Source organism: Musa acuminata, chromosome BXJ1-7 (assembly GCF_036884655.1).
Source record: "Musa acuminata AAA Group cultivar baxijiao chromosome BXJ1-7, Cavendish_Baxijiao_AAA, whole genome shotgun sequence".
NCBI classification, from domain to species: domain Eukaryota; kingdom Viridiplantae; phylum Streptophyta; class Magnoliopsida; order Zingiberales; family Musaceae; genus Musa; species Musa acuminata.
This window is the reverse complement of record NC_088333.1, coordinates 30,644,891-30,657,018: the sequence shown is the minus strand read 5'-3', so window position 1 is coordinate 30,657,018 and position 12,128 is coordinate 30,644,891. Positions and strand designations below refer to the sequence as shown.

The window sequence follows — 12,128 nt, the reverse complement described above, 5'->3', positions numbered from 1 at the left end:
GCATTCACAGGTCCTATTATGCCCACCCAGCGTGCGAGTGTGTTGAAAAGTCTCCTACCATCATTATGCTTGCTTGTTATGAAACATGGTCGGAGATCAATTTTAAGTGGATTTTAGTGAGTTTAAAAGCTGAAAGTATGGGGCATAATTGGAGGTACAGCATGGTAAGATAAATAGGAATAATTGTCACTATCGTAACCATTTACATGCTTTATTCAGAAAAATAATGCCAACCACTCTTGACGACTTGCTAGGAGTGATGGTTCATTTTCTTCTACCGCTAGCTACTGCTTGTACAGGCTACAACGTGCAATTCCCAGATCCGGCGGAGGGCAGGGCCATCTTGGCTGCCTTGGACAAGGCAAAACATCATGGAGGTTGGAGGAACATATTGGTTTGTACAGATTATATGGGATGGATCACTTTTGTCAATGATCACAGTAAGGTGTTTTGGCACCTTTGCAATCTGTTGTACAGGGGGATAATAGTAAGGCTGACCAAAGAGATCAACATAGTTAACTTCCAACGTGTACATACACCGAGTCTATAATAATTCAATAATTATTTGACTAGAATATTAATTTGAAGTCAATCGAGGTTCTCCTCCATGTCCAAATTAAATTCTAGTAAACTATGTCGGAGAATTTTCGATAAATTTTTTTAGATACTTGAGTTAACTTTCTGATTCGGATGATTCAAGAACGAGTGCAAATGGACTGACAGAGTTCAATCTCGAAGAACGGTAAAATACTGATGTCCTCATTGTTTTTTAATGACTTGAAGCCCGTCATTCTTTTTATACTATCATCTTCAACTTATTATAAGAGTCAAAACTATAAAGTAACTATGGACACTCCTCCTATACTCCATATCTATTTCATAATGAAGTTTTTGTCAATGGAAACTTTAGTCTCTGTTAAGCATGTTCTTTTCGAGAATGACAAACAACGTTGCTAATTGATTGACAAACTTTGTTAAGACCGGTAGGAGTGATTCCGATTGGAAATAGTTTTGACCTTAATCGACCGTTAACCTTGAATTTTTTTTCTTGTACTCATTCTGTGAGTAATACATAAGTTTTATCTTTTTGGGAGAACCAAAAAATAAAAGGCAGAACCTACTTGCACCTTTGTTCTTTTTCTCACTAGACTCACTCTCTTACTATGGCCATCAAATCTGTGCTTATTTCAAAATAATAATATTAATAAGGTATTTTAGAAAAAAGATAAATTCTCTGAAAAAATTTCTTGTAGAGTGCTCCCGTTTTCAAAAATTTTCAGAGTATTTTTGTAAATGATAACGTTGTTATTGTGCTTTCAATTGCCTACACCTCCATCTAGATAGGTTCCTAATTGTCTCCATCGTTGATCGCATATGTCGTGGGCAAAGACGACGAGGGTGAGGCATCGTTGGTCACTTGTGCCTTCGTCACTGAGGCACACAAGAGCAGGTCCAATAGGGACCAACGAGGTTCGTAGAGAGAGAGGCGAGTTCGATGGAGGTTGAGGGATATGTAAAAGTCGAGGCAAGTCCTCTAAGAGCTAGCAAAGACCACGTAGGCAATAATGGGTCCAACATGATAGAGGAGAGGGGAGGTAGGGCCACGATGCTAGTTGCTTGTGGTACGGGTGAAGATGGTAAGAGTTAGGCATGCAGAGTCGATGTAGTGGGAACCAAGGGAGTTCACGGAGACAAGGGCAAGTTTGATAAAAGCTAACGATGAAGGGATGTAGAGCAACGATACTGACTACCTATACCATGGGGGAAGACAATAAGAACGAGGCACATAGGAGTGATTTGATGGGAGCGATGATGGATCCAAAGAAGATAAGAGAAAATGATCTTTTCATGCAAGGAGCCCAATGTGAAAACTTTTAAAAATGGAACACTATTTTTCTAAAAAATATTTTAATACGTGAGGTTTTTTCTGAGAATTTGTTAAAAATATAATTTGAAAACAGGTACATGAAAGAAAACAGAAGGGAAATAGGATAAAGCTGATGGAGGGGAAGGCATGCATGCATGCGTCAGATGGAAGCAGAGCCACCTGCGCCAGTACTTGTGCCCAACATCTACTGATATCAATCTTATTTGTTGGTTTTGTGTGTAATCTGGGTGGGATCCCACACATGCTCACTGGAATTCTCGTTGTCTCATACCACCATTCTCCTCTGCTACTAATTAGCTTCCTTTTCTCTCTCTCTCTCATCCCACTGCCAAAGTGCCAATCTCCATCTGCCCAACCTAAGCCATTTCCATCATTGATTAATATATGTGTAGTAGACTTTATACCGCCTTCCTTTCATTTCATTTCTCCTCTCTCGCGCGCGCACACACACACACACAACACAAAGAGAGCATACTCCTTGCTTTCTCCTGTCCCACTGCCAAAGTACCAAACTCCGCCTGCACAACCAAAGTAATTTCCATGATTGATTTATATGTGTAGTAGGCTTCACTGCCTGTCTCCATTTCATTTCCTCCTAAGTGAGAGAGAGAGAGAGAAAGAAGGAGAGGGATTGATGCTCCTCTACTTGCTTTCTGCTCTCCCGACTGCCAAAGTGCCAATCTCTATCTGCACAACCAAAGCAATGATCATAACTGATTGATAAGTGTGTAGTAGCCTTCACTGCCTACCATCATTTCCCTTCCCAAGAGGGGGGGAGAGAGAGAGAGAGAGAGAGTCATTTATGCTCCTCTGTTTGCTTTCTTCTCTTCCCACTGAGTCTGCTACCTTCATTTCCCTTTCCCCGGAGAGAGAGAGAGAGAGAGAGATGTTGGCCTTTCACACATCTCTTCTTGACTCATGACTTTGACTCTGTGAGCAAAAAGGACTAAGTGAGGTGTCTCCTCCGCCTCACTGTACTTGCCAAGCACCTTCCTCTACTAGGCAGGAGAAGGTGAAGAGGAGGAAGATGAAGACCATGAAATTTCTCCTTCTCATAGCCCTCTCCTTATCTGTTTCAGACTCCTTTTCCTTCAGTCTATAGGTGGATACATTCCAGCAGTCCTGCTTCAGTCCTCCACCATTCCATTGATAGCTCTCTTTTGCTCTGTCCACAGAAACGTATAGATAGTCCAAAGATCACAACTTTTGTGCTCCATCCAAACCCCTCTCTTATTCTCTGTCCCTGTCCCTGAACCCTGGTAAAACCCTAGAGTCCAAAACCATCTTTTTCCCGGAGAAACCAGTTTCTGCCGTCTATTTCCCACTCGGGGCCTCTTCTTGACAGCTAAACCCTAGAGATTCTGCTCGACTCAGCCATAAGGGGAACAGGGGGAAGAAGAAAGATCCTTCTTTTATGAGCATTCTTCTCTGTCAATGAGTTGGATCGGTCTCGATGTTCTCGGGGTGCTCGGTCTCGAGTCTGGCGGCGAGGTTCGCCTTCTTCCCGCCCGACCCACCGACTTACAGCGTCAAGAAGGACGACGGCGGGCGGCTGGCGGCATCTGGCGTCCCAAGGGACCACTCCATGGATGTCCTGGTGCTGGACACCAAGAACGGGAACAAGATTGTTGCGTTTTATTTGAAGAACCCCTGTGCCAGGCTCACAGTGCTCTACTCACATGGCAATGCTGCAGATCTGGGACGACTCTATGATCTCTTCGTGCAGCTTAAGGTCAACCTCAGGGTTAATCTGATGGGGTTAGTGGATTGTGTCGTCTATCACCAACGTTTATTTTGTTCCCTCTTGAATCAAATTTCCCTTGTTTTCTGCATTTGTTTTACTGTATCTGATATTTATTCTTTTAGATTGTCCTCTTCTTTGGGGACCCCAGAGAGCCAATGTATTGGTTATTGGGTGTTTCTTTTATGTTTTTCTTTTTGGCCACTGATTGCTACTGTATATGCAAGCATACACTGTCTGGAATAAGTTACTGTGTAGGGTTTTAGCCTAAAACTGTTCTTCAGATTCTTTGTCCTGTGAATTTCCATTTGTTTTATACACTGACTTCATAGTGCATTTTCTTTCATTTTCTTTTTCATGATGATCTTGGTAACTGAATGTATAGCTTTCTTCAACTCATTTCAAGTTGAGTATTACTGATCTCATTAAAGTCTGTATGCATTTTGTTCTAGGTCAGAGAGATCTGTGATATATATATATATATATATATATATATATATATATATATATATATAAGCAGTTTCTGTGCGATTAACCGCCATGTTTTGTTTTCTTCGTTATCTCTTCAAGTCTGGTAATACTACTACTTGTGATTCTGTTTTGTGTATATCGGTTACTGCACAATTACTACAGTCCTGCTGCGATAAAGGGTCCGCCACTGCAAACTTATATCAGGATTCAAGTAAAGATATTCACATTGCATAGTTGCTGAATTCACTTTTTCTTTTTGTGAAAATGAAACTAGACACTGCTTGTGGACTATGAAATATCATCTGCCATGTCAGTTGGGCTGTTAATGTAAGCTAAATGATTTCCAGGTTGATTATATCTAATGAAGAAAATTTGCCTTATACATACATTCAGATCTTGATCAGATGTCCACATGTGGAAACTTGATATAAATTTTCACTTGTGGGAGACAGCTCAATTTATTCATTCATAGATGATGTTTCTGATTCATCTATACATCCTCATTTACATGCTTATAACATGTGTTTTGACTTATTGTATATTCTTAGTTCTCCTTTTCATTGCTTTAGAGTTGTAATATAATGATTTTGTTTTCTTCTAACATGCAGATATGACTATTCAGGATATGGAGCATCTACTGGTAAGGTAAGCTATTTCCTTGAGATAAATGGTTTCTTGAAGGCAGTCTAAACTTGGCAGTGCCATTGAAACATTTCTGATCAGTATAACTAGTATTCCATGTGAACCTGTCTACTGTTGAAACATTGGTGCAATTGCTTTTGTTCATATGAACGTCAAACACTGCTGTAAAATCTTTTTTTCCACCTTTAAAGAAGTTAATTTCAAATACTTCAAAAAAGTATGAAACAATTTCTTGCAAGTTGGAAATCACATTGTCAACCGAATCAGATGTCACTATCACAAGTTAAGGCTAAGCAAACATAAGGGCAAGATAAAATACCAGATACATAGACGGGTAAGAACATTTCATGTAGTAGACTAGATGATTTAAGGGTTTTTTAATGTCAAACAAATAAATGTGCTGTTCCTGTAGATATTTGAACTACAGTTGATTCTAGCATAAAAGCCAAAAAAGGTACTAGTACTTGCTTCAAGCACAATGGCTGGTGTCTTTGTAAGCCTCAAATCTATTACAATTTTACTCAACTTCCCTTGGTGTTTTGCTTATTCACATGAATCTTTTTCGTTAATAAGGGAAACATAGCAATATCTACTAGCTTCAGTTGCATGATAAAACTGATTATGGGTTCAAATAGCTGATATCAACCTTACAGGCAGCGATAAGGATATGTGTATCTGGTGCCTGCCACCTGCAATGGTGGGAGCAGGTTGTAAAGTGATGCAATTTGAGATGAACTATTTGTCATGCTTTTGTAGTGTATAAAAATTTAAGCCACATGAAGCATTAATTGATTAACTCTTATCATTTGTTATTGCTTTCACTGGAGTCTTGGTAAATGCCTCAATGTGTAACTTGTGCAAAGTTCTCTCTGCTTACTAAATTCATAAAGGAAAGATGGTTTTAATATAGTAGTACATCAAACCTAAATCTTTGACATGAAGGTTGTGGTTCATTGGGTTAAAGGAAGACTCATTTCAATTCTTGTGATTTCATGTTTTTCTTTATTGCCTAACTTTATAGGTTTACACACCAGATGAAGTAATATACTATGCATTTGTTTATGGTGTTTAGCCTAGTGAATACAACACATATGCAGACATCGAGGCAGTGTACCAGTGTCTGCAAACAGAATATGGAGTCAGTCAGGAAGATCTGATCTTATATGGGCAATCAGTCGGTAGCGGCCCCACATTGCATTTGGCAGCTCGCTTGCCAAGACTGCGAGGTGTAGTGCTCCACAGTGCTATATTGTCAGGACTCCGTGTGGTTTGCCATGTCAATTTCAATTTCTGCTTCGACATTTATAAAGTATTCCTCATGCTTTACATTTTTTTATGCCATGTTCTTACATCGATTGGCAATTTTAGCTACTAACTGTTGTAGCTTTTATGCAGAACATTAACAAAATAAAAAAGGTCAAGTGCCCAGTTTTTGCAGTTCATGTAAGTTCATTCTCATAAATTCATGAACTTTCGTCTTTTATATAGTCAGTAGCTTCACTTCTTTCTGTTGAGAAGAATTTGAAAGTTTTCTATATGATTGCTTTGTGGCATTTAGATCTTTTAGTTTATATTAAATTATCAGTTGTTTTCCCATTTATCAAGTAAGACGAATCTATGTAATTAAAAATTCCCCATTTATCTGAAGTTTTGTTTCTCTAGTTGATGATAATGACTATATAAATTTTGCAGTGTAAGGTAGAAGTCCAGAATAATTAGCCACGATAAGTGCTTGATCACTATTGAAGAGCAATTACTAGTATGTTGACTAAAGGTCTGAAACAGCTTTCTTTTTATTTCCTTCTTCTACTGCTCATTTTCTTTCAGAAATATGTGTACCCAACACTTTTGTAGCTACCAAGTCAGATTCAACCCTAAGAATCTCCATGGCTTGCTCAACTAAGGCCCACGTAGCCATTTCATTGTGGCAATTAAGGCATTCACCTTTGAAACTAGGGTCAATCTTTTCATAGGTAGCTGCAGTGACACAAAAGAATCATGTTACATCTCCTAAACAATGTTGGGAAGTACTGGTTTGGAACTTTGAATTGTATCTATTCACTGATATTGTCTTAATTTTGTAGTGGCCACTTGGAGAATCTAGGCTCTGTTATGTATCTGTTGTCGATTGTTATCACAGAGTGTTGCTTTCATTTCTTATGTTTCATGTGAACTGATGCGATTTATCGAGAAACCAAAATGCAAACGTCAGAAAAATCACTATGACTGTTCCTGGTAAATAACCTTTTTCATTTGAACTGTTCCATGCCTTCTTGTAGGGTACCGAGGATGATGTAGTGAATTGGCTTCACGGACATGGTCTGTGGAAACTAGCAAAGGAGCCGTATGAGCCCTTATGGATCAAAGGAGGAGGTCATTGCAACCTGGAGCTGTATCCAGACTACATCCGCCACCTCCGCAAGTTCATTCAGGAAATGGAGAACATCACCACTGCAACCCGGCTCAAGAAGATCCGGCAAACTCTCAAGTCGCCTACAAAACCTGTTGCTACCACCAGCGCCGCCATGACAACGAGCTTCACTGCAAACTGCTGCTGCCGAATCAGATTTAGGAAACCTGACTTCCCGAGCTGTTCGAGTAGGGGATGCCCAACGGTGCAGTGTTCCAATGGGTCAGCATACCTGTGCAACTGGTGTTGTGGTGGAGATGGCCATTGATGGTGGTCTTGGACTTTGTACAGACTTGCAAAACTATCTAACCCCTTCTACTGTACTTAAAGTGTTGTATGAGAATTGAGAGCATAGGTAGTAGTAGTTCCATGCTGTTGAAATGTTAATTGATTGGTGTTGGTAGCAGTTTGCAATTTAGCATTGGTGTCCCAATGTTGCTAAAAATATCATGGTCAGTGAATCAGTACTGTCAATCAAGCTTTTATGATGTGCACACTACTGGACAGATTTATGGTACAGAGGAGGGATATGATCCATGGCAATAAGAGCTTATGATACATATAAACTATCTCCACTCATCTCTGATGATACTTGGATGCAGTTTCAGTTCAGGTCTCTTTTCTTGATCATTCATATTAGTTTTTATGTTTTTGTCAGAAACTCCCAGAATCCCAAAAAAGATGCAATTGAGACTTTTGGTCAATGTTGAATCTTTGGATTCGATGTATTGCAGTCCTATTTTATTATTTTTATATTTTTATATTTTTTATATATTTTTATCTGAATTTTTATATTTCTATCAAATACTTTTAAAATCTAAAAGGAAATGTAAAACTCAATATGAGATCTTCCAAGTTTGGAGAGTCAATATATGCAGTACTATTTATTATTTATGTAATTTAAACCTACTCATACCATAGCGAATCTCATTTTTACTCTCACAATCTCATAGAGAAAAATATACGTAAAATTTTCAATGTCTTGAGAATTTATGAAGCTGCAGTAGAACATAAATTTGGGAATATTATGGTTTGAAATTCTAATCCCTAACTTTTGGGATTTTAAGAACCGGCCGGGGAAGAACTCACGTGCACCGCAGGCCCATGGATGACTGAATAAAAGAACTTTTATTCTTTCACCCGCCTTCGTCGATCACCCCGTGCGAACCGAGTGGGGTCCAGCCTGAACCCCTCTCAAGCTTACATGCGTGTATACAGTGGGGTGACATGATGACGAGTCTGACAAGAATTGCTCCCATCCATATTTGCTACTAATTAAACCCTCGCTTCCTTCCTTTCTCTGCAGCTCCAGCGACCGGCGACACAGAGACGGCGCGGCCGATCTCCGTCGGCTCTTCGCTCGGGTTGGTCTCTCGTCCGCTCCCCTTATCTTTCATCTCGAAAGATAAATTTTGCTTTAGATCTTTGTTTCTCATTCGTTTATTGATCTCATTCGTATATTTTTATGCTCTAGAGTACGGCCTTAATTTCTGAGAGGGTTCGGTTCACGGGTCTCTTGCGACGATGAATGTTCTCGAGTTGATGTTCTATGTTTAGGAAAGCCCCTGATTTTGACCGTCGCCGATGCCTTTTTTACCCCGGAGATGATAAAAGGCTGGCGAGGCCAAAATACCGAGGACGGGTTTTTTTGGTCTGTATGATCTTAGACTTCGTATCGCGTTGCGAATGATAAGCATCACGAATTGACGACTCGATTGTTTGGCGATCAACATGGCAATGCATTTTTGTTCAGCCCATGTAGGGAGTGCAGGCTGCTGTGTAGGGATGATTTCATGTTTATTTGGCATGTTATTAAAGAAGTCTAGGGCTTATCTTAGAGTACATCCAAGACATGAAATTTATCAAGCATAAGTACTTCATCATGTCCAAAATCAAAAGTTCAGTCATGGAATTCTAGGGTGATTAATACAGATTATACTGCAAAGGGAAGGTGGAGGAGAACCATAGAATACTTTATAACAAAAGCTTTTATGGCTTTTAATTTTACTAGTTATTATTGCCCTCAGCTGCACTTGGTAATGGGAGATTAATATAACTGATCCTGGATGGTTGGAACCTCTGGCTTGCTTGTTGCTTTATTTGGATATCTTAGATGGTTTACTCCATAAGTGTACTTTATGTAGTATCTCACCGGCTCCTTGATCCTATGTTCTGATGAGCTGCAAGTCTAGGAAAGTTTATAATTTTCAGTGACCAGCCATTTTTCTTTTAGGAATAGTAAAAATTATTGTGAATATATATATATATATATATATATATATATATATATTTGTTTTAGTGTTGTTTCCATTCTCATGTCTTTAGTGAAAAACTGATGGTGTTTTGTTTCTTCTGTTTTCACATTTCAGGAAACCAATTGTTGGGAATGGCAAAGTCAAATACGAGCGATGCCAAAGTTCTCATTCGCTCTCTGCGTTCAGCTTATGCTGCCACACCAATTAGTCTCAAAGTATATATTTTTTTCTTTCCCCGTGCACTTGTAGAAGTACAACTTTCTCTTCTAGCACAGCCGACTTGATTTTCATTTCGGATAAATTAGTGGAGATTGAAGCTGCAGAATTGACTTCTCTTTCCATACATATGCATATCTGCAGATTATCGATCTTTATGTGGTTTACGCAATTACTACAGCAGTAATTCAGGTATGAGAAAACAGCTTTCTTAATTTGCATATCTTTTCATCATGGCATGAAAATTTACTATGAATCTTATGATAAACCAGTGATTTCAATAGGCGTTTGGGCGCTCGCCTAGGCACTCGGGCGAGGCGAGGCGAGGCCCGAGCGCCTCGCTTCATGTCCAAGCGCCTCGCTTCAATGAGGCGCCGCCTAGGCGCTCGCTCGAGCCTAGGCGTCGGGCGCTTCGGGCAAGCGCCCGGGTTAAACCAGGTGACCGAACCAATGTTTTACGTCTGGTTCGGTCTCCGGTGCTTTAGTTAGTTCAATCGGACCAACTAAATCACCGATAGGCTCCCTCACACGATTTCCCCGACTTCCCCAACCCTAACACTCGCGATTTGCCGTCGAGATTTCTTCTCCGCTGTCGCTACTCTCTGCTACTGCTACCACTGTCGCTACTCGCCGCTGCCACAATCGTCGCTCATCGTTGTTGCCGTCGCTCACCGCTTGCAACTCCTACTCCCGCTATCGCTCGTCGCTCCTGCTCTCGCTACCACTGTCGTTGTCTTAGTAGCCTCGATCTTCTCACACTTTTCTCACTATACTATTAACAGTATATTAACAATATATTCCTAACTGTATACTAATAATAATATTTTTATTTATTAGATTAATAATGTATTATTTTTATTTTAATACTATTAATTTTTTATTTAAAATTATTGTTAGGTTTCAGAATAAATGATAAGTGTACAGAGCAACTCAATAGATTTGATGTAAAATTTCATTGTTTTGATTTTTGAGATTTTTTATTAATATGACATTGTGATTTTGTACTCGATTTTCTTAATTTAATAGTATATTTTTTATTTAAATAATTATATTAATTATATTATATATTTTTATATTTTAGCGCATCGCTTCGCTCGGGTGAGCGCTTGAGCGAGCGCCTAGCGCCTTGGGTGTTTTTGAACCTTGGCGCCTTTTGGTGCCTAGCGCATTTTAAATCACTGTGATAAACAAAGAAGCAGTATTGACTCTTTGCTTGTTGAGAAAAGTATTAAGTCCACATCTTTGAAACTATGGTGGAGAAAATTCAATGCAGTAATTTTGTGATGAGTTATTGTCATATTAAGCAAGAAATGTGCACAGTGTAGTGTCACATTCTCATAGTCATACAGTTAGATGATCACTGAATCGACAATGTGGCTAAACTGACTAACATAAACTAAGTAGGTTGGTTTGGCTCATCTTTGCTCATTTAAGCCTTATGAATTCAGAAGCGCATGAGCTTAATGGCTAAGTTGTCATTGTTTAACCTGTGTAATGAATCTCTGTGTTATGAGTCTTAGCCCTTTGTGTGTTTTTGATCTTGTATTATGCAACAGGTCGTGTACATGGGAATAGTTGGATCGTTTCCCTTCAACTCTTTCCTTTCTGGTGTTCTTTCCTGTGTAGGGACAGCAGTACTTGGAGGTACGACCAATTCCTGCATCTCATTGAGGAAAAGAAGCTTATAACGCTTTTGAAAAATTGAATACTATCATTATTATGTTTGATGATGCAGTTTGTCTTCGCATTCAAGTCAACAAAGAGAACAAGGAGTTTAAGGTAACCACCAACTCAGCATATAAGAATCATATTAGTCTTCGAGCTCCATTCCTAAATGGTTCTTCTAACAAGGAATTGGTTGCAGGATCTACCACCCGAACGGGCTTTTGCTGATTTTGTTCTCTGCAATTTGGTGCTCCACCTGGTGATCATGAACTTTCTTGGATAGACGGAAACCAACATGAAAACTTTACCATTCCTTCCAAGTTGGTTTTTGGTGGACAAATTCTGTGACAGCACAAGTTTTTGCTTCCTATGATAATTAATATATGTTGCTACTCGAGAAACATTATCAAAATTTTCTTTGCCTTTGAATGCTTTGTGTTTTTTCCAAGGTTTCCCGAGCAGTTAATTTTGACATCACCAGAAGCATGTTTCCCATTCATGATGATAGGAATAATTAATATTAAAGTTTAATATAGATTGGATCGATCAAAATATTTATATATTCCTTTCGATTTTTTCATATGTTCAATTTAATTAGTTTTGCACAGTGCTCATCCTCACGACTTAGCGTCATATAATTATTTCTTATGTCAAATATACAGTGAGGGGGATGTTAGAGTTTAATATAAGATTGTCCTATTTCCTATTAGTTTAAGTCGTGGGGTATGACGATCACCCAATTATATTTTGCGGGGGTTCTTAGCTGGCAACTCGTTTTTATTATGATCTTGAATTGAATAATCAGCATTGTGCTCGACATCTTTCTTTCTGCATCAAAAT

The 12,128-nt window shown here is 39.1% G+C and overlaps 2 protein-coding genes across 2 annotated transcripts; both read left to right on the top strand.

The window, feature by feature from the left end:
• Positions 1–2,354: 2,354 nt before the first annotated feature.
• On the top strand, positions 2,355–7,570 carry LOC135679031 (uncharacterized). The gene is made up of 5 exons (XM_065192391.1): positions 2,355–3,646; positions 4,709–4,745; positions 5,815–6,051; positions 6,138–6,185; positions 7,022–7,570. Exons 1-5 carry the CDS (start codon positions 3,342–3,344, stop codon positions 7,418–7,420), a joined length of 1,026 nt encoding a protein of 341 aa, XP_065048463.1. The 5' UTR covers positions 2,355–3,341; the 3' UTR covers positions 7,421–7,570.
• Positions 7,571–8,367: 797 nt separating this feature from the next.
• Positions 8,368–11,717, top strand: LOC135679030 (dolichyl-diphosphooligosaccharide--protein glycosyltransferase subunit DAD1-like). Its single transcript, XM_065192390.1, has 6 exons — positions 8,368–8,516; positions 9,522–9,622; positions 9,768–9,815; positions 11,180–11,267; positions 11,359–11,402; positions 11,488–11,717. Exons 2-6 carry the CDS (start codon positions 9,539–9,541, stop codon positions 11,569–11,571), a joined length of 348 nt encoding a protein of 115 aa, XP_065048462.1. The 5' UTR covers positions 8,368–8,516; positions 9,522–9,538; the 3' UTR covers positions 11,572–11,717.
• Positions 11,718–12,128: the final 411 nt, after the last annotated feature.

Coding starts and splice junctions, on each gene's coding strand:
- LOC135679031 (XM_065192391.1), top strand. CDS start 3,342: ATGTTCTCGGGGTGCTCGGTCTCGAGTCTGGCGGCGAGGTTCGCCTTC. Junction 4,746..5,814: donor ATGGAGCATCTACTGGTAAG/GTAAGCTATTTC, acceptor TATGGTGTTTAG/CCTAGTGAATACAACACATA. Junction 6,052..6,137: donor TCTGCTTCGACATTTATAAA/GTATTCCTCATG, acceptor GCTTTTATGCAG/AACATTAACAAAATAAAAAA.
- LOC135679030 (XM_065192390.1), top strand. CDS start 9,539: ATGGCAAAGTCAAATACGAGCGATGCCAAAGTTCTCATTCGCTCTCTG. Junction 9,816..11,179: donor TTACTACAGCAGTAATTCAG/GTATGAGAAAAC, acceptor ATTATGCAACAG/GTCGTGTACATGGGAATAGT. Junction 11,403..11,487: donor AAGAGAACAAGGAGTTTAAG/GTAACCACCAAC, acceptor AATTGGTTGCAG/GATCTACCACCCGAACGGGC.